The 20,686-nt window shown below is 37.9% G+C and overlaps 1 protein-coding gene across 8 annotated transcripts in view; it reads right to left on the minus strand.

Moving 5' to 3' along the window:
- The window catches only part of WDSUB1 (WD repeat, sterile alpha motif and U-box domain containing 1), a 41,360-nt gene extending 21,992 nt beyond the window's left edge, over positions 1 to 19,368 (minus strand). For 6 of the 8 annotated variants that reach the window (XM_083350468.1, XM_083350471.1, XM_083350474.1 and 3 more), the window contains exons 1-8: positions 17,861 to 18,927; positions 15,670 to 15,854; positions 13,250 to 13,339; positions 12,267 to 12,360; positions 10,297 to 10,330; positions 7,992 to 8,032; positions 6,182 to 6,288; positions 4,388 to 4,567 (exon numbers count right to left, since the gene is read on the minus strand). In XM_083350468.1, the coding sequence (XP_083206594.1) occupies positions 4,388 to 4,567; positions 6,182 to 6,288; positions 7,992 to 8,032; positions 10,297 to 10,330; positions 12,267 to 12,360; positions 13,250 to 13,339; positions 15,670 to 15,854; positions 17,861 to 18,312 (1,183 nt within the window). In that variant the 5' untranslated portion in view covers positions 18,313 to 18,927. Of the gene's footprint in view, positions 1 to 4,387; positions 4,568 to 6,181; positions 6,289 to 7,991; positions 8,033 to 10,296; positions 10,331 to 12,266; positions 12,361 to 13,249; positions 13,340 to 15,669; positions 15,855 to 17,860; positions 18,928 to 19,148 lie in introns of those variants that run through there. The other 2 variants (XM_083350469.1, XM_083350470.1) reach the window with 2 other exon arrangements.
- Between the last annotated feature and the right edge of the window lie 1,318 nt (positions 19,369 to 20,686).

The raw sequence follows: 20,686 nt of genomic DNA on the forward strand, positions 1-20,686 counted from the left end.
TAAATTTATTTCAAATTTGGAAACGAATTGGATAGGAACTCATTAGAGTGGTGCCTAATTGCCGATGATCCACCTGGTGGTCATCTTCCCAACCAATAAATGTTTCTAGAGAATTAAAAAAAGAGAGAGAGAGCACAAGAGCTAAGCAATTACTGTAAAATAATAGAAGATGGTCCATTGTCTTAATTTTCAATTTATGAATTTCTTTTTTATATACAAAGCTTATTAAATCTGAGAAATGTTGTATTTTTCAAAAGGGCAAAAGTACTCATCTCTTAACAGACTTTTGCTGAACCGAATGGTGAGTTATATAATTTGATTACTAATAAGAGGTGAGATGTGGGGAAAAGAGATCTTTTTTTTAAGAACTGAAGTAATTTGTTTTTGTCTAGAAGGGAGAGGGCAGTCAACTTTTATATCTTTTGTATTTTTTATCTCTGAATCTCAGGCCAGCAAGGAACAAATATCTGCATCGTCTTCATTTTTTTTCTCCAAAAAAAAAAATCTTTTCTAATGTAACCCATTCCATGATTTGTTTAAATTTTATTTATTTATTAAAACTATGCCCATCTCGCTATCTAAATTATGTGATAGCTTGAGTAGTGGATGGGTGTGCCATATCAAGGCATCAGAAGGTCTTTGGATTCAACACATCTTCACCACATCCCCTTTCCTCTTTTTTCGGATGTTGCAACATGCCAGCCTCAGAGGCTGGTAGAAGAAACTGAATTTCACTTTTGTTTGGGAAGTCTGACATTCTATCTGAACTGGGAAAATGCAAGCAATCCTGTAGTTATTCTGATTTCTCTCGAAGACCATAAGACTGAAGTCTTAGGAAACATTAATTTAAATTATCACAATTATTACTGCCATTCGTTGATGTTATTTCTCTTTCAAAATACTAAGCTAGGAGATTTCAAAAGTTAAAATTCACAGAAATTACAGCTATTAATTATCAATTAAACTATTATTGCTCTTGAATCTTACAAAAAAAGTTAACACAGTTGAAGTCATAATGCTGAAAACATTAATTTTGTCAAAAAAAAGGAAGAAAAGTCTCTGGGATGTTGGCCTACTCAAGGAGGTTTCTGACATAAAGGAGGCGAAAATAATACATTCTCTTCAAGTTGTGGAGATCAGAATCTACAGTTGCAAGGAAAAGTATGTGAACCCTTTGGGATTACGTGGAGTTTTGCATGAATTGGCCATAAAATGCGCTCTAAACGTCATGTAAGTCACAACAATAGAAAAACACAGTCTGCTTAAAATAATACTACACAGACATTAGCTGTTGTCATGTTTTAATTGAACATAAGATGGAAACATTCACAGTGCAGGGTGGAAAAAGTATGTGAACCCCTAGCCTAATGACTTCTCCAAGAGCTAATTGGAGCCAGGAGTGAGCCAACCTTGACTCCAACCAGTGTGATGATATTGGATGTGTTGCTGACAGCCGTCCTGCCCTTTAAAAATACACAGCTGTTTTGGGTTTACTGGTCTCAAGAAGCACTGTCTGATGTGAACCATGCCTCGCAGAAAAGAGCTCTCAGAAGACCTACGATCAAGAATTGTTGACTTGCATGAAGCTGGAAAGGGTTACAAAAGTATCTCCAAAAGCCTTGATGTTCATGTGTCCACGGTAAGACAGACTGTTTACAAATGGAGAAAGTTGCTACTGTTGCTACTCTCCCTAGGCGTGGTCATCCTGTAAAAAAGACTGCAAGAGCACAGCACATAATGCTTAATGAGGAAAAGAAGAATCCTAGATTGTCAGCTAAAGACCTACAGAAATCTCTGGCACATGCTAACATTTTTGTTGATACATCTACAATAAGGAAAACATTAAGCAAGAATGGAGTACACGGGAGGACACCACGGAGGAAGCCATTGCTGTCCAAAAGAAATATTGCAGCACGTTTGAAGTTTGCAAAAGAGCACCTGGATGTTCCACAGCACTACTGGCAAAATATACTGTGGACAGATGAAACCAAAATTGAGTTGTTTGGGAAAAACACACAACACTATGTGTGGAGAAAAATGGCACAGCACACCAACATCAAAACCTCATCCCCACTGTAAAACATGGCAGAGGGAGCATCATGGTTTGGGGCTGCTTTGCTGCCTCAGGGCCTGGACGGATTGTTGTCATTGATGGAAAAATGAATTCCAGAGTTTATCAGGACATTTGCAGGAAAACGTACGACCATCTGTCCGCCAACTGAAGCTCTGCAGAGGATGGGTGATGCAACAGGACAATGACCCAAAGCATACAAGTTATTCAACAAAACAATGGCTTCAACAGAACAGAATACGCCTTCTGGAATGGCCCAGTCAGAGTCCTGACCTCAACCCGATTGAAATGCTGTGGCATGACCTTAAGAGAGCGATTCACACCAGACATCCCAAGAATATTGCTACACTGAAAAAGTTTTGTGCAGAGGAGTGGTCCAAAATTACTCCAGATCGTTGTGCAGGTCTGATCTGCAACTACAGGAAACGTTTGGTTGAGGTTATTGCTGCCAAAGGAGGGTCAACCAGTTATTAAGTCCAAAGGTTCACATACTTTTTCCACCCTGCACTGTGAATGTTTCCATCTTATGTTCAATTAAAACATGACAACAGCTAATGTTTGTGTAGTATTATTTTAAGCAGACTGTGTTTTTCTATTGTTGTGACTTACATGACGTTTAGAGCGCATTTTATGGCCAACTCATGCAAAACTCCACGTAATTCACATACTTTTTCTTGCAACTGTATACAAGTTCTGAAAACAAAAGAACAGCTTAAGATATGTTGTATGTATAATATTAAAAGAAAAAGTCCTCATAAGGGTTTTTCAACAAGAATTTTTTTTTCTTGTTTTCAAATTAATCTATCTCTACTTTGACAGGAAATATTGAGACAGGATGTAATATTATTAGGTAGAGTCATATAGAATAGTGTTGTTTATTCTCCTTCAACTAAAGATGATAATAAAGTGCATTTCCGATTTCAGTACTGTAGAGTTCAATTTCTGATGTCAGGAAAAAAAAGAATATTTAAGTTAACAACAGTTCTGTTCTATAATGATCATGATGAAGAGGACCTGCACAACTGTGTTCAGTCACAGTCCTAGTTCAACCGAGTTAAACATCAGGAAGACAAATTTATATACAAGTATATGCTGAGAAATATTGTGCAGTGAAACAATGGGGAAATGACACACACCTGCAGATACACCTGCCTTCTTCCTATTCAGCTTTTTCAGAATTATGGAGATCAGCAAATTCTGCTAACATATTTTACATTTTGTTTATCCACTTTATATTACAGATCTCATTATGATCAACTCTGCCAAGTTTCTTCTTATTTTCCTGTTTGTAGCTAGTAATTAATTCTCAGTGGTGTCATTAAAAGTCCCTGTACACTGACATATTATTATGTTGATATTTCGACAGAGTGCTGATGCACTTGCAGGAGGTCAGCCTATCTTCAGTCCCACTGATTTCAATTTTTTAATATAAGCCTATCATCAGCATTATCTAATTAGTCTCAACTGATAAGCTTTGGCAACTTTGGTACCCTTGAATTCAACAAAATGAAGCACTTGATGGAACAAAATGAAGCACTTGATGGAATAAAAGGGAACAATTGTGAAAATGATCTGTTATTTCCATGGATACAAAACTCAAATAATTTTCATATATACCAATATATATTTTCATATAATTATTTACAGAATAACATTGATTTTTAAAACTTAGATGATTTGATGAAATGGCTTTGTGGTATAACCAATAGTAAACGCGATTAAAAGACTAACAAAAAGGAAGATCATTCATTTTCAAATGCATTTGATTCATAAACCAATTCCATTCAATATGTTATTTATTGTTAAAACCAACTCTGTTATACAATCCTCATCCTCACTTGTTTGTATTATCAAATCATTATTTGATTACCTGTATGATTGTTTCATAAAAAAAATATGACAAGGGCTAAAATCAAGGAATAGAATCTATTTGATTACAAGAGTCAAGTCATCTGTATCTTTTACATGAAAAGGCACTGAAGTTCTATAACCTGTTTATGAAATCAAGTATTTAGGTCTAAAAACTGTTGCTTGGTTTCCAAGCTAAAAAAACCTATATAAAATTATTTATTAAATGATAATCAGTTGATAATACCATCATTTCATATGATAATGGAATATTTTGACAACCTGGACTTGTTAAATGTTACATATTCGTATTGTTCTACATGAAACAAAAAAATTCAAACATTCCTAAAACGATCAATGTTACTGATAGCTATGCTGGAGGTTTTTTTTTTGCATAAGTTATGTTCAGATTAGATCAGAATATTCAGCTTAAATAATACTGTAAAACAGTTCATTCAATTGTCTTACCGATTTTTAAATCATCAGTCAAGCTCTCTTTTGTAAGATTTAACAATTCTTTACCATCAATATTGTTTCTTTTAAAAATCTCAACTAGGTCTTGTAAGTTATGTGTTTGAAGCCAAACAGAAACATCTTCTTCTGTCCAGTTATCAACAGAAATCTTTGATTCCTGTATCAGAGGACTTCCTGAGAAAAGATTAAAATGAACTCATGTAACTAAATAACATATATTAAAAGAAATAATTAAAACATTGCTCCAAGTGTGAAGGGTGGCACAATTATAACACTTATCCTCTTTTTTCCATCAGATTTTAGCAAATGCAACATAACATAAATCTTCTTGATATGCTATACAATTAGAAGGCAAATATTACTTTATTATTTGCTTTTAATGTATCAATCCAGACATGTGTTCAACGTGTTTCCTTGTGCTGTTAGAAAAACTTACTTTTTTTAACCTGATTCATTTTTCTGTCTGTGTTTCCAAAAAAAGTACTTTTCAAAGGCTGAGAGATACTTGAGAACAGCATAACAATGGGCAACAGGGAAAGAGTGGTAAGAAAAGCCACTCTATTCTATTCTTCCAATGTACAGCTTCTGGAGGATCCTATTTTCTCAACTAATGGAGAGGGACAGTCTATAGCAGGGGTGTCAAACTCAATTTCATTGAGGGCCGCATCAGCATTGCGGTTGCTCTCAGGGGGCCGGGTGGGTATGACCAGGGTGGGCGTGGCCTACTGGGTGGGCGTGGCTAGAGTGTGTATGGCCTACTGGGTGGGCGTGGCCAGCTCTACATCGTTCGCATCAAGGGTGCCTATGAGGGCCTGGGCAGGAGTGGGACAGATCTGAGGGTCTCTGGCAGAAGGAGGGTCTCTGGGCCAGGGCCAAGGCAGTGGGGGCCATTCCCTCACTGTTTTCAGGATGGCTTCGCGGGCCACATGAAACCACTTCGCGGGCCAGATCCGGCCCCCGGGCCTTGTGCTTGACATGTCTGGTGTATAGCTAATGCACTGCCTTACTGTTTTCATTATGTTATATTTTAAAGCTTTTGTAAAAAGACCAAATAGCAATCAAAACAATCAAAAATACAATTAAAATATATCTTTCTTTGAAGTGCAATGGATAAGAAACTCTTGCTTGTCCCCTTTGAGGCCAGAGACAAGAGTGACTAAGCTGAACTGCCAGCCTGAAAATAGCCTGGGAATAACTTGCCTTTGATTATAAATAAAGATACAATCAACCAGGATGGTACAAAAATTGATTAGTGCTTCAACTGAGGAAACAAACATGAGTTCATCCTTAGGCAATTTCTTTAACTACAAATGAGTGTCAATCCCTTTAGATATGCCTACATACCAAATGTAATGAGAAATTGATAAAGTAATAAGAACATTTTCTGGGGGATATTAATTGGTTGGGGCAGGTGAGGTGCTAGCCACAGCCTATTTCAGATGGTTGTCTACAATAATTATCTTGTATAGTGATTGGATTGCTTGAGTTGGCCACTAGAACAACAGACTAATATTCATTGAAAAGTATATAAGAGCACAATGATTTAATCCTGGATTAATACTGTGAACAGACATGTGTGATTTAAGCCTGGAAGAAAATTGATTATTTCTAATTTAGGCTTGGGATTAAATGAGGAAGGCTTCTGTTTGGAGCCTTACTTGAGACAAAAGGCAACAAAGAAATTATTTTCTATATAAAAGTATGTAGGTTTAAACTTCGGTGGTAATGATGTAAAACAAATTGATATAATATCTACAAAGCAAGAGACAAAAACATTTTGGTACTGACCTGTGAAAAGTTGTTCTGGTTCCAGTTGCCAGATATGGACACATTTATCCATTGAACCGGTAGCAAATAATGGCATATCTGGTGCAAAGGCACAAGTTGTAACATATCTAGAAATAACAAGTTACTTGATAAATATATGTCACACTTCAAATGCTATCCTTGAAATAATAATAATAATAATAATAATAATAATAATAATAATAATAATAATAATAATAATAAATGACAGATTATTCCACCTCCTTTACATGGATGATCTGAAGCTGTATGGAAAAACTCCATCTGAAATAGAATCGCTGCTCAACACTGTCTGTATATATAGCCAAGATATTGCACTGGAGTTTTGATTGGACAAATGTGCCACACTCACTATCAAACAAGGAAAAATAGTGAAAACTGAAGGAATCAAGATGCCCCACGAAAATAACATTAAGAGTCCGGATGAAGATGATTACTATAAATACCTGGGCATCCTTCAAGCTGACAACATCACACACACTGAAGTCAAGAAAAAGATTAGAGGTAAATACATCAAGAGAGTGAAGAAGATCTTAAAGTCCAAACTCAATAGAGGAAATCAACACCTGGGTAATTCCAGTCATTAGATACACAGCTGGAATAGTGGACTGGACTCAAGCAAAACTAAAAGCCATGGATAGAAAGACCAGAAAATCATCCCCTTCATCCTCGCAGCCACACTGACAGACTACCTACCAAGGCAAATAGGTGGGCGTGGAATGTTGCAAGTACATCAGATGGCTGAAGAAGAAAAAAGGGCTTTGGAAGTATATCTGAAGGACAATGAAGAAGTTAGTATGACAGGAAGGCTTACTGACTATTGGAAAGGCCAAACTGGCCTACAAGAAAGACCAAATGAAGAACAGAATGGAGGCATGAAAAGACAAAGCACTACATGACCTGTACATTTAAAAAAATAGCAGAGAAAGCAGATAATAACAAGACCTAGCAATGGCTAAAAGCAGGAAAGTGGAAGAAAGAGACCGAGGGACTAATTCTGGCTGCACAAGACCAAGCCTTAAGGACAAATGCATACAAAGCCAGAAATGAGAAGATAGCAACAGACAGTAAGTGCTGCCTATGCAAAGAAACTGAAGAAACAATGGACCACTTGGTAAGCTGCTGCAAGAAGATCACCCAGGTCCCAGAATGACTACAAACAACGGCATGACAAAGTAGCAACAATGGTGCATTGGAAGATCTGCAAGAAATATCATTTGCCTGCAAGCAAGAACTGGTAGGACCATAAAATAGAGAAAATCATAGACGTAGAAGTTAAATTACTCTGGGACTTTAGAATTAAAACAGACAAGGCTGGACCTAACAATCATTGACAAGAAAGACAAAAAAGTCTGGATAGTGGATTTGGCCGTGCCTGGAGACAGCAGAATAGAAGAGAAAGAACTGAAGAAGATAACAAAACACAAAGACCTACAAATAGAAATAGAATGACTGTGGCAAAGGCAAGCAAAGGTAGTACCAATAGTAATAGGCACCTTGGGTGCAATACCAAAACAACTGGAGTACCACTTGAATGCCATCGGCATTGACAAATTCACCACCAGTCAATTGCAAAAGGCGCCTTTTCCTGGGAATAGCTTCTATCCTGCAATGATATCTATAACACCATCAAACATCCAGATCTACCAATCCCAGGATCTTGGGAAGGACTCGAAAGGTAGACAAAAATGCCAAACCCAGTCTGAACATGTGGCTGCACAATGATCAATACTACATCTACTACTGCTACTACTAATATATAGTAATATACTAATACATGCTAATGGCCTACCTGGTATGCTGAGTCAAAATGTGTAGGTTGCTCCCACTGTTCTGTCCAAAATAAACAAAGAAATAAACAAACGATAAGAAAATTTACAATTAATCTATACACCATTTTAATATCCAAAAACTACAGGTGTACAGAATACATTTACAGTTATCTATAATTAATACAGAAAACTGAATTTATTAAAAATTGCAGTAAATCATTATCAAACACAGAGAAGAATTCCAAAATTGCAAGTATCCCTTAATCAACTGGGCTTACAGGGGAAAAAACCCAGTACCCAATGTTTACATATATTTTTGAAGATTATTTAGGATTACAATAGTCTTCAAAAATAATAACAAATAACATAAAGGTGACTAGAATTAATTATGCTGCCACCTAAGTTAAATGGATAACAAATCCTGTACTTGGCATCTAGCACCACTAGATGCTACTCTTCACAAACTGTTCTACTTCCATTGGAAAAGCTATTTTTTAGTATACAGTATACAGTTTCCTATAATATTTTTCTCATTCTTAATGTACCATAAAAGTCTTTTATTATTTTTGCAATTCATAATTTTCTCCAAAATTTATCTAAAATAAGACATTGCAGTGTTATACGTACAGTATTTAAAATTCATCTCAGAAAAACTAAGGAAAATATTCCAAAATTAACTATTAAAATGTCCTATAATTGTATAAAAAACAGGTTTGCAATAAAAAAACTTACAAACAGTTGGATAGCAAGTATATGCTCGTTTTTCATTACTGTACTATATTCACTATCATACAACTGCTTATACAACTTGCTATCTGCCCATCACTCATCACTATAAGGTCCATCATATGCTTTATTCCTTGCCGTATTATTTGGATCGCATATACTCTGAGCCAAAGTAAAACTATACAGCTACAGACTCTTTTCCTCAGAGAATCTCTCTACAAAGCCAAAGAATCTACCTTGCTGTTTGGTGTAATCAAATCCCCATTTTGTATTTTTAACTTTCAAAGACATTTGGACTAACAGTGACTAAAACTTTTGCATCATTTAAAGACAGACATACTCCTAGGTTATCAAAAAGTGCATGGAGAAAAAATACCAGTGTCAGGTTTCAGTTGAGACTGCAATCCTTTCCACATTAACAGCACACTGGATGTTAAAAACGCCTTTGTCTCCTCCCCCCTAAAGTTTTTTTCTTCATCTGCATCAGAAAATTGCAGCCCCCTAAATTTGGTAAATGGCTGATGAAATGTATCCACTGGCAGATAGTTGAGCCTGGGTATAACCCATCTTTTAAAACATTTTTTTTAATTTAAATATATAGTTTTTAATGAAGTAGAGCATTTTCTGGTTGTCAAGAATAGAAACAGAAATCATTTTTTGTACACCCTGTAAACTACTTGGAATTGTAAAACAAACAAGTGACATATAAATATTCTAAATACTTTATACAAATAATTCTGTGAAATAACAAGCAGATTCAAAGGGGGGGGGGGAAACTTAAGCAAATACCTGGCCTACATAGCTTATCATGGAACACACTGGTTTGGCATTTGTAAATGCTTAGAGTCAAGTTCCTTACAGCAACTTTCCACTCTCAGAAAGTAATTATTTGTTTTTTTAAAACTGCCAAATTTCTCTGCCATTTTGTTTACATGATACAGTTAGCCAAGAAGCTGAGTTCATATAAATCCATCCTTCCAGTCCACAGAAGAGGATCAGAAGGAGAAGAAAAAATGCAGAAGGTAAGTGACTGGCAATGAAAATACTGTAGTGTTAGTGGGAGATATTTAATTTCTGTAACTCTGGTCTATATTTCTGATGGATTCTGAAGACACAGTGGATCTCACAATGATTAAGAAAATATGAAATTGATCAGAGGGCTTAAAACTGCATTCTTTGCTTTTCTTTCAGACATAAAAACTTGAAACCAAGACTTGTTCAGTGTAGAAAGAAATGAAAATGACAATGTAATGGGGGCAAATAAAACTACACCTGAAAAATCAGGAACAATATTGATTCATGAAGGTCACTGTTTGTATGCTACTTAAAAACATGTGAATTAAACAATAGGAGTTCGGATACTTATAGGAAGGTTTAGGTGCCCAACCCCTATAGAAGTATGGGGGACTTATGACTAGGCTTACAAATATAGAAGTCGTTTGCTTAACTTTTAACAATTTAAAATATAATAAAATTAAAAAAAATAAAAGTTACTGAATAAGCAAATTTTGCAATGCCTACTAATAGAAAAAAGAATGTTAATGTATTCTTATCCTTGCGTAATGAGGGCTTTCCCTCTTAGATACTTAAAATACTTACAGTTTCAAAAATCATTACAGTTTTGTCCACAGACCTGAGAAAACAAAGATGAAAAAACATAACTGTATCAGTACTCATCCTTCAACAGTTAAAAAAAGGTTTTAATTGTCCAAGAATCAGAATAGTATGAATAGCAAACAGTGACCATAAGCTCAGTATTAGAGCACAGTGATTATTATGAATAGTTAACTTTACAATAACCTCCTCTGAAACTCAAAAGGGAATGAAAAGAAATCCAGGAGGATAAGAATAATTAAAATAATCTGCTGAACATTTTAAAAGCTGAGACTCCAATAGTTAAGAATTTTATAGTTATCTCTACTAGAAGGAGTAATATATATACTTCTTAAATGATTTTGCTTGTTGGTTTTGATTTGTATTCTGTATACAGGTAGTCATCGACTTATGACCAGTCGCTTAGCAACCATTCGAAGTTACGATGGACCCCGCCAGGGCTACTTACAACCCAAAATTCTAACAGCCCCCAGGACAATTACATTTTGAGTGCAATTTACGATGAGGTGGTTTTTTTGCCCAAGCCCAGTATTTTCTTCAGGAAAACTGCCTATTGAAGACAATGGGTTCACTTAATGGCTGCTGTGTTCACTTAAGTCGTGGTGACTCATTTAATGACTGCTGCAAAAAAGGCTGTAAAATCAGACACATGTGTTACTCATGGTTAATGACCGTAATTCCAGGCTCAATTACAGTCATAACTCAAGGACTTCCTGTAGTTCTGATCCACTGCTTGAACAAAAATAGTATTAGAGCTGTCTTGCTCCATAACCTTGAAATACACATAATGTAGAATAAACCTTTATGCAAAAGCAATTGACTTTTTTTCATATTGCATCTTAAATGTATGATTGTTTATATTTCCTTTCTGTTGCAAAAACTTAAGTTTTTGAAAATGTATTTAATGGAGACATGCCATTTATACATTTTTTTCCTTTTACTTCACATAGAAAGGTTGATCATAGGTACAGATTTTTCCTTACATATTTTTTAAATTTGGGAGATTGGCCTATAGTGATTTCGAGTTAAATGTTCAACACTACTTTCAAATAAGCCTTCTCCTTAAAATGATTCATGAGCTTAAATGGATATAATGTGATGCTCAGTATAGTCAACAGCACCATAGCACTTACTGTGTTTCCCAGAAAAGAAGACCCAGTCTTATATTTTTTTGGCACCAAAAGACACATTAGGGCTTATTTTCGGGGAAACATGGTATCAGGGTGATCAGCCTGGCCAGGCACTCTGTCCCCCGTGTGTGTACAAGATGCAGCGAGTGTGTGGGGTGCGAAGGTGTCTGGCAGCAGTTGCAGCCCACCGGCCCCTTGGCACATTGCAGATAAGTCCGAGCACGGAGGCAGAGGCGAGGGAGGCAAGCAATCTGGATGTGCTGCTCAGTTGCCTGTCTTGCGGGAGGCTCGCAGGACAGCATCGGCAGAAGGCAAGGGGGGAGGCAGGTGATCCAGACGCACGGTGGGCTGCCTGCCCCAGCACAGCCGCAGGTAAGCAAAGAGACCGTGGGACAGAGTGGGCAGTGTGTCCGGATTGCATGCCTCCCCCCCCATGGTTCTGCCTCCACCTGCTGCCGATGCCGCCATGTAAACCTCCTGCGAGCACCGCGTGTCCGGATCGACTGCCTCCCCCTGCCTCTGCCCTCACACTTACTTGCGGCTGCTGCCAGACACCATCAGCCCCTGCACGCATACCGCTTCCTGTGCTGGCCACGCCTACCCCCAAGGCTTATTTTTGGGTAGGGCTACTATTAAGCACACCCCAAAAAATCAGGCTAGGGCTTATTTCCTGGGTGGGTCTAATTTTCGGGGAAACACAGTATCAATGTAGAAATAAGCTAAATAAAGGTCTATCTTTATAAACACAGAAATGGGAAAACCTAAGAACCAATTGAGCAAACCAACTGCAGAAGTAAAATATATAAATTAAACAAAGATTCTTACCCAGTAACTAAAACCTGCCCATTCGAGGAAAAAGCACAAGCCAGAACTGGCGCAGTATGTCCACTTAAAGTACATCTACATCTCAGGTCAAATCCTAAACATTGAAAGGTGAACAAATATTTAATGAAAATATTCATTATCAAATTGCAACCTTGTCACTTTTGAATACAAAGCAAAATATACTGCACAATGCAGTATCTAGCTTGTGTTTTGTATTGCAGATCTGGCTGCTCTTTTAATGTTCTAGCTTTGTATTCCATGAAAGCAATGAGAATAGGATAAAATGGACAGCTTTTTAAAAAATTCTATTTTCATAAAAAAAATCATTTCCCCCCCCCCCAAATGTGCTTTGAAAGATCTTTAGACCCAATTTAGGAGCCAAAATAGGGAAGAATTCAATCTGACAGAACCATACGCCACTGGATATTATTAACGAATTCATGCTAATGAATTCATATTCATATTAATGAATGAAAAATATCTTTTAACCCTCATTCCAATATCAATCAAAATAATGAACAATAAATATATGAAAAAGCTTCACACTCTCTTAAGAGTGACTACTTTACCTTTCTCTCTCTATTGTTGGTGTTTTTATTGCTTTATTGCAGGGGTGTCAAACTGCTGGCCCATGGGCCGGTTGCGTCATAGTGAAACTGCACCCACCCCATTGCCAGCAATGGCAAAAAAGTTGCGATATGTCGTGACACGTCACGTGACGTTGCAAGTTTGACACCCTTGCTTTATTGTAATATGTTGCTTTACTGTAATGTGCTATCAATTATTTCCTTTTTTCCTTTTTATACTTTTATAAGCAATCCTTTCATATTATCAAAAAGGATTATTCGCTTGTTTGGTAAAATACTTCCTTTTTCTTTTGTCTTATGTGCTTGTTTGTTGTTTGAGCAAGACCTAATCAAAAATCCAAGCAGTGGAAAGGCAAGTAATTTTTTAAAGAATAAGCATTTTTAAATTATTGATACCTGTAGAATCAGAAGATGAAATGAGCCAGATCTTACTTATGCCATCCTGACCAGAAGATGCCATTCTGAAATAATCAGCATCTTGCTTATCTGATAAAATAGATATATATTCAGAAATACATGGGAAACACAACCAGATAAGGTTTTCTATTTTTTTTTCAATATCTGCTTCTAGTAAACTAAGCACAATTAGAGGTTTGCTGTGCAAAACTCAAAAATCTGGTGGACTGCATGTAATGCAAGTAGTCCTTGACTTATGACCAGAATTGTGACCAAAATTTCTGTTGCTGAGCAAGGCAGATGATAAACAAGGAATGCTTGATTTTATTACCTTTTTTGCCACAGTTGTTAAATGAATAACCACATTTTTTGAGGGAATCATGTGGTCATTATGCAAATTCAAATTCCCCTATTGATTTTGCTTGTCAGAAGCCAGCTGGGAAGACCTCAGATGGCAATCACATCACTCTGGGGTGCTGTAACCCTTGTAAATACACGTCAGTTGCTAAGCACCCAAATTTTGATCACATGACTATGGGGAATCTGCGACAGTTGTTAATTGCAAGGTCTGATTATAAATCATTTTTTCTCTGCCACTGTAACTTCAAATGGTTGCTAAACAAATGGTTGTAAGTTGAGGACTATCTAATTTGTTTTGTGTTGTAAATCAGTTTTTTTCAATTTTCTAGCTTTGTGTTCCACGAAGGCAATAAAAATATGCTAGAATGGAATGATTTTTTTCCATAATTAAATTACAATAGTTCTATATAGTGTCTCCAATCCACACACCTGTTTAATGTAACACAAATAATCCCAAATAGGCAAAGATAAATGGACATCCCAAATGTGCTTTTTCAGGAGGCAACTGGACTTTGTTTTTCTTTGAAGATGTTTCGCTTCTCATCCAAGAAGCTTCTTCAGCTCTGACTGGATGGTGGGGAGTGAAAGGATTTATACTGTTTGCAGACAGCTGGTCATTTGCATTCTTTTGGAGCAGGGGTGTCAAACTCAATTTCATTGAGGGCCGCATCAGCATTGCGGTTGCCCTCAAGGGGCTGGGTGGGTGTGGCCTGGGTGGGTGTGGCTAGAGTGCATATGGCCTACTGGGTGGGCATGGCCAGCTCTACATCGTTCGCATCAAGGGTGCCTATGGGGGCCTGGGCAGGAGTGGGAAAGATCTGAGGGTCTCTGGCAGAAGGCGGGTCTCTGGGCCAGGATGGCTTCGCGGGCCACATGAAACCACTTCGCCGGCCGGATCCGGCCCCCGGGCCTTGTGTTTGACATGTCTGTTTTAGAGAGTTGTTGGGGCCATTTGGAGATTTACTTGTGTCCTCAGGGTCTCCTGAGTAGTGCAAATGTGTGTGGAGCTTTCTTGGATACAGGATGTTTTTCTGCCCTGTGTCTCTTCGCTATTGAACACAGGTGCAGGCTGTTGGGATGAGTCTGTGTTGTCTGAATCTCAAACTAAAGCACAAATGGTTCCTGTAGTTTGCAATGTTTCTGGAAATCCATTCATACTCTCGCACCATTAGACTCCCCACCATCCAGTCAGAGCTGAAGAAGCTTCTCGGATGAGAAGCGAAACATCTTCAAAGAAAAACAAGAAAGTCCAGTTGCCTTTGGGACAATCGTACCTGGATGATTGAGAGTCTCCACAGACGATAAATGGATATCTTTCATTCCAATTTAAAAATATTGTATATATTTTAGGAGGACTTCATTTTATATATGGATGTTAACATTTTTCCTACAATATTGGAATTTGAAATCATAAGACTAGCTGAACTGAGCATAGAATACTCAAGTAGAAGCCAATTAGCAATTCCAAAATCACGCTTATTAGGGAAAAATTAAAAAATGAAATTAATTGCTTTGAATTTGACATTTTCCATATGAAGAGAGATTAAAAGTTACTGTCCTTTTAAAGTATGTTCAGTGAAAGCAAAGCAGCATTATATATGTTCATTGCCTTGAATTACTTATAAAGTAAAAAAATGCAATAAAAATAAATAAATAAATAATTTCACATAATTTTAATTGCAGCCAAAATTCTCTTCTACTTCAAGCACAATTCTTTAAAGGGAAAGAAGAGTATGATAAACTTTTTAACAGTACAATCGTCTGCATATATACTAAGAATTAAGTCCTACTGTGATCAGTAGAGCTTACCCCCACTAAATGTCTTTAAGATCACAGTCTTACGTGCCATACATTTGCAAAAGAGATAGATCACTGGGCAGGAAATATTACTTAAGAAAAAAAAATCTGGCTTTAAATCCATTACAATAGAATTAAAGAGAAACTTCAAAAGGAATTTATATTCATCAGTTATGGATACAAAGGACAAGAATACAAGTAAAAGTTAAGTCTGGAGATGACAAAATATTAAAAGGATTTATTTAAATAGTAAATTGTCTAACCAGAATGTGGCCTTGAAGAAAAATCACAGCAGGTAACACCAAGATCATGAGCTTTCTCATTATATAAGCACTTCATTTTGTCATCCCAGAAAGTTAGATCTCCACAGGATGATCCCATCACAAAGAAACGTCCATTAGGAGCAAATGCACAAGCTACCAATGATCCATCTTTAACAGTACCAGATCTAAAAAGCAAGAATAAAGAAATTTGGTAGCTAAAACATTGTTACATGTTTGGGGGGAAAAACAAATTAAATCTAAAGGGAGAATATTTCAATGTAACCTTTGAGATAACAAACAGAGCAATATCAAAGCTACCTACAAATGTACTATAACATTTTAATTTGTGGTAATTATAAAATTTCAAGACTTATTGTTAATCACTTGTCAAGACCAGGGCTATATTTTAAAGGCTTCATTGACATTTAGGGAACTACTTATATTTCTTCTTTTTTGCTGTGTTTTATATTAAGTGTAAATTCTAAACTATGTTGTAGTCATTAAATTTTTGTTCCAGTAAATCCAATCTCCATGTTTGGCGTAGTGCAGTTGTCATTAATTCAATATGGTCTTCTTCTTTCAAATTGATCTTGCTTAGGTAAGAAGTCATGTCTGGTGTTGTAGTTATTATTTGGTTGGTTGAAGTCTTGGTGTACTATATTTGAAGGCCTTTGGCATCCTCCATCTTAGTATTGCTTTCTTCAGCTTCTGATGCTTGTTAGATTGTAGGTTTTATAGTTGAAATCAATGTTTGGGCATCAAGGCTCTCAATAGATTGTACTTGTTGTACTTTAAAGTCCCCTGTTTTGTTGTTAAATTCCTCATGCTCTGTTCATTTTTGGATTGTCAGTTCATCAATTGAAGTAAGAGTCTCATTTGGTGAGTTTGTGCTGTCAGATTTGTCTTTAAGTCTGGCTTTTATTTCTGCAGTCATTGCCAAAATTATATCAAGTATGAGTTTATAGTCAAGTGGTGGAATATATTCTTCCATTTCTTTAGTATTTTACAGATAGGCCTTTAGTGGAGGCTATTTTAATAAAAGTCAATAAATGTCCACTCCACTATTCCTAAAACTTGTTTTCAGTGCCAGGTGTTCCCAATTTTTATCTTTAAAGATAATGTCAAGGACAAATCTGTTAGAGCCAAATCTCAGAGTAAAAAAAAGGTTTACTTGCTATACCGGGTTTCGCCACAAGATATCCTTAATAGCATGTACAATCCTTTTGCAGACTAATATAAGTCTTTTATCCAATTAATTCATTTTTAGTAGTAAATAGGGTAGTAGGTCCCCGTAAAAATAAGCAATAAAAACTTTTTAGTGGCCCAAAAATTTCAGAGGTACAAATAAGGTTGCTTAATTATTTAGCTTAGTCATTTGATTTCTTTTGAGGCTTTAAAGTGGTAAATCCCCAAGTAAGCAGTCACCGATCTTTCAAGAAGGAGGGAAAAGATTTTCAAGAAAGTCCCACAGGAAAGTAATTAGGGAAGTAAGAAAGGTAAGGTGTCACCCAAATCCTCCAGATTGCTTCGTTGTGCTTGATAGTGATTTTGGCTTTCGGCAAGGAACGGCTTAGTGATCAGCCATGTTAATGGCCAATCTCTTCTTCTTTAGGCCAGAGAAGTAACTCCGGATCAAACGGAGGGCTGCTGCCCTTTCGTGATCGCAGAGAGAGCCTCCTCATGGTGGTCACCCCTCCAGGATGATTTTTAACCCTTTGCAGGGTCCTCCAAGGGAGAAAGACCGGACGGCGGGGGGAGAGCTTCTCCCGGAACGTCCGCCAGCACCACGCGTGGAAACCAGCATTGTTTCATTCTTGATAAGAGCGGTTTTAAACATGATACTGTACAGAAAGACATGTTATTTAAAAAAAAACCAGAAACAAATCTTTCCTGCAATACTTGAATTTCAAAAGCTCTTTTCAATCCATTGAAGTCCAAGGATTGTTTGCCCTGACTTCCACAGAAGCAATCCTAACTTTATCACTAAATGAGACAGCCTGATCAGCCAAGTGGTACCCTTAAAACCTATTGGGCCTAAAACTCTCTTGAGGTCTGGTTCACAGGGCTAACACAACTACTGGAGTAGAAATGGAATGCAACTTCTTCCATTATAGTAAGCATAAGCAAATAGACTTACCGTAATAATTCTGAAAAAAAGTATTTCTAATTGCCTCAGATTTGATATACTCACCGAAACAATTTCAGCGTCTGAACATTCCACATATTTACACTTCCATCTGCTGCTCCTGAAACTAAATATGTAGAATCAGGAGAAAATCGACAAATTCTTACAGGGTTTCTACAGGGATGCTCCAACACTGCCCGTTTCAACCCATCTTGAGTATTCCACAAAATTATGTTGCCATCTGTAGAACATGAAGCCAAAATATGCCCCGAAGGAGAGAAGCAACAGCAATGGACAGCATAAGTGTGGCCTTTCAGTGGTGAGTAAGGAACCTCACTAAAATTGTTTAACGAATACAGACGGACTGTTTTGTCCAAGGAGCATGTAGCCAAGTGGGAAGAAGAGAAGGCACAATAGTTGACATCATCGCTGTGGTCTGCCAAAGTGCAAATTAATTTAACCATTTGGTGATATAAAGTTACCTGAAATAAAGAGAAACAAAAATCAAGCTGATTCATAATTTATAGATTACGTTACACTCCGTTAAACTTTGTACTAAGAAAGCTGATCTATCATTACCAAAATATTGGTCCTCACCAAAAAAAACCCCGCTTTCTCACTAGTTTCAATCAGAGTAAAGGTGAAAAGCTAAACCCAAAATAATAATCCATAATTTATGGATGATATTCTATACTTATAGACCTTACATCCATTATTCTTTATTTTAGAAAGCTGTCTATTAAATTTATTTGCTTGGTTTTGCTCTTGAATTATCCTTTGTAAAGCAAAATTTTAAACATAAACAATTAACTTTTTTCTCTCCTTATAAACCTCTTTCAAGATTTGCCCTTTTTTCAGGTTTCTCCTTTCCTTTTTTTTTTTGGAGAACATAGGGTCGCTGTGGGTATCTTATAATCAGGCTCACTGGAAATACCTACTTGGATTTTGATTTACAGAGGCTGGCAGCCTCCAACCTCAGAGTCACCTGCAACGTCAGAATCGCTTTCTCAACTCCCTGACACTTAACTCGTGTCTGCTTCATGTTCCGAGAGACGTACTTTGAAACGAGCATTTTCAAGGCTGACCCTTTGAAAGTCTTAAGACTAACACTAAGAGACTCTTTCCCCGCTTCCTCTTTCCAGAAGATGGGGGGGGGGGGAGGTAGACCCAGAATAGAGAGGCTGGGACAGGCAAACAGGCACCACCCACCACCGGGGGGCGCTCTCGTTCTAACGACCCCGAAGCGTCCCCAGTACTCCCAGGAGTCCCGCTTGAGCCCTCCAATCCGAGTGGGGAGGGGAGGGGAGAGGAACGTGGGGCGGGGGGGGAGGGGCTCCCTCAACTCTGTTCCTACCTCTCCCTACGGCCGCGCGGTGGCTTCGGGACTCGCCCGTTCTCTCCGCCAGTAACCGAGCGACTGACAAGAGGCGCGCGCGGCCCGAGGACACCCGACCTGTCAGAAACAAAACAAGGTCACGTGGCCGCGCACATCGCTTTTCTCCGGAGGGGGGAAAAAAAATGAAAAAGTGCTGTACAGTAAAACCGGCCGAACCTGTGCTCACGTGACCGTCTCCGCAGAACGCGGAAGCAAAATGGACCGGGGGGGGCGTGTTGGCGAGCGTAGGGGACGTGACGTCACCATTCTAAACAAAACCTGGAAACTCCGTTCCTGTTTTCTAGCCCCGATTCTGTGCTTTGTACCTTGAGGCTTCACACGGGCGGAAACTGCATTTAAGACAAAATGGGGGGGGGGGGAAGAGGGTTGCTAGCCGCGTAGTCCAATAAATGTGCCCGAATTAAAAAAAAATCTGTCTTTTACAGACTGACCTTGAGCTAAACCCCCTTAAAAATTCGCTGCGACTTAAAGGTGTGTGGGAGGAAATTGCACTTGGTCTACTCTTCAGTCTCCAGATTTTCAACCGGCAGACCTTCAACAGTCTCCCATCTAAATGTCAGGACTTAATGATTGCAACATAATTGAAGTATCAACCCGAGTTGCCATATCCAAATATTCCTGACACAGCACAGGAAGACAATCATTTCTCTAGAAGTGTTTTGGGGGAGGGTTTGTTACCAATCATATCTACATATGTCAGGTGTGGTGACTTGTAGTATGCACGAGTTCTTTTTAGGCACGTGCAGTAGATTGAATGTAATTTCCCTATTATTTTAATAAATGGTGCTGCTGTAATACCTGGGAAGATTCTGGAAAAGATAAACAACGAATCAGCGAACACCTAGAGGCAAACAAAGTCATTACTAAAAGCCAACATGAGTTTGTCAAAAGCAGATCATGCCAGACAAATCTTATTGCATTCTTTGATCAAGTGACAAAATTAGTGGACCAGAGGAATGCTGTGGATATAATTTACTTGGATTTCAGTAAGGCATTTGATAAAGTAGATCACAACCTACTACTGATAAAATAGAAAAATGTGGGTTAGATAGCATCACCACCAGATGGATTTGTAGCTGGCTGACAGGCTGTACTCAGCATGTGGTCCTCAATGAAACCGCATGTACATGGAGGGAAATGTGTAGTGGTGTGCCCCAAGGCTCTGTTCTGGGCCCAGTGCTCTTCAACATCTTCATCAACAATTTGGACAAGGGAATAGATGGGGAACTCATCAAATTTGCAGCCTACACCAAGCTGGCAGGAATAGCCAACACTCCAGAAGACAGGCTTAAGATACAGGAGGATCTGGACAGACTTGAACACTGGGCAAAATCTAACAAAATGAAATTAAATGGTGAAAAAAGTAAGGTTCTACATTTAGGCAAGAAAAATGTATAGGTATAGTATAGGGCAGACATGTCAAACACAAGGCCCAGGGGCCAGATCCGGCCCACGAAGTGGTTTCATGTGGCCCGTGAAGCCATCCTGGAAACAGT

Source organism: Vipera ursinii (genome assembly GCF_947247035.1).
Source record: "Vipera ursinii genome assembly, chromosome: 1".
NCBI classification, from domain to species: domain Eukaryota; kingdom Metazoa; phylum Chordata; class Lepidosauria; order Squamata; family Viperidae; genus Vipera; species Vipera ursinii.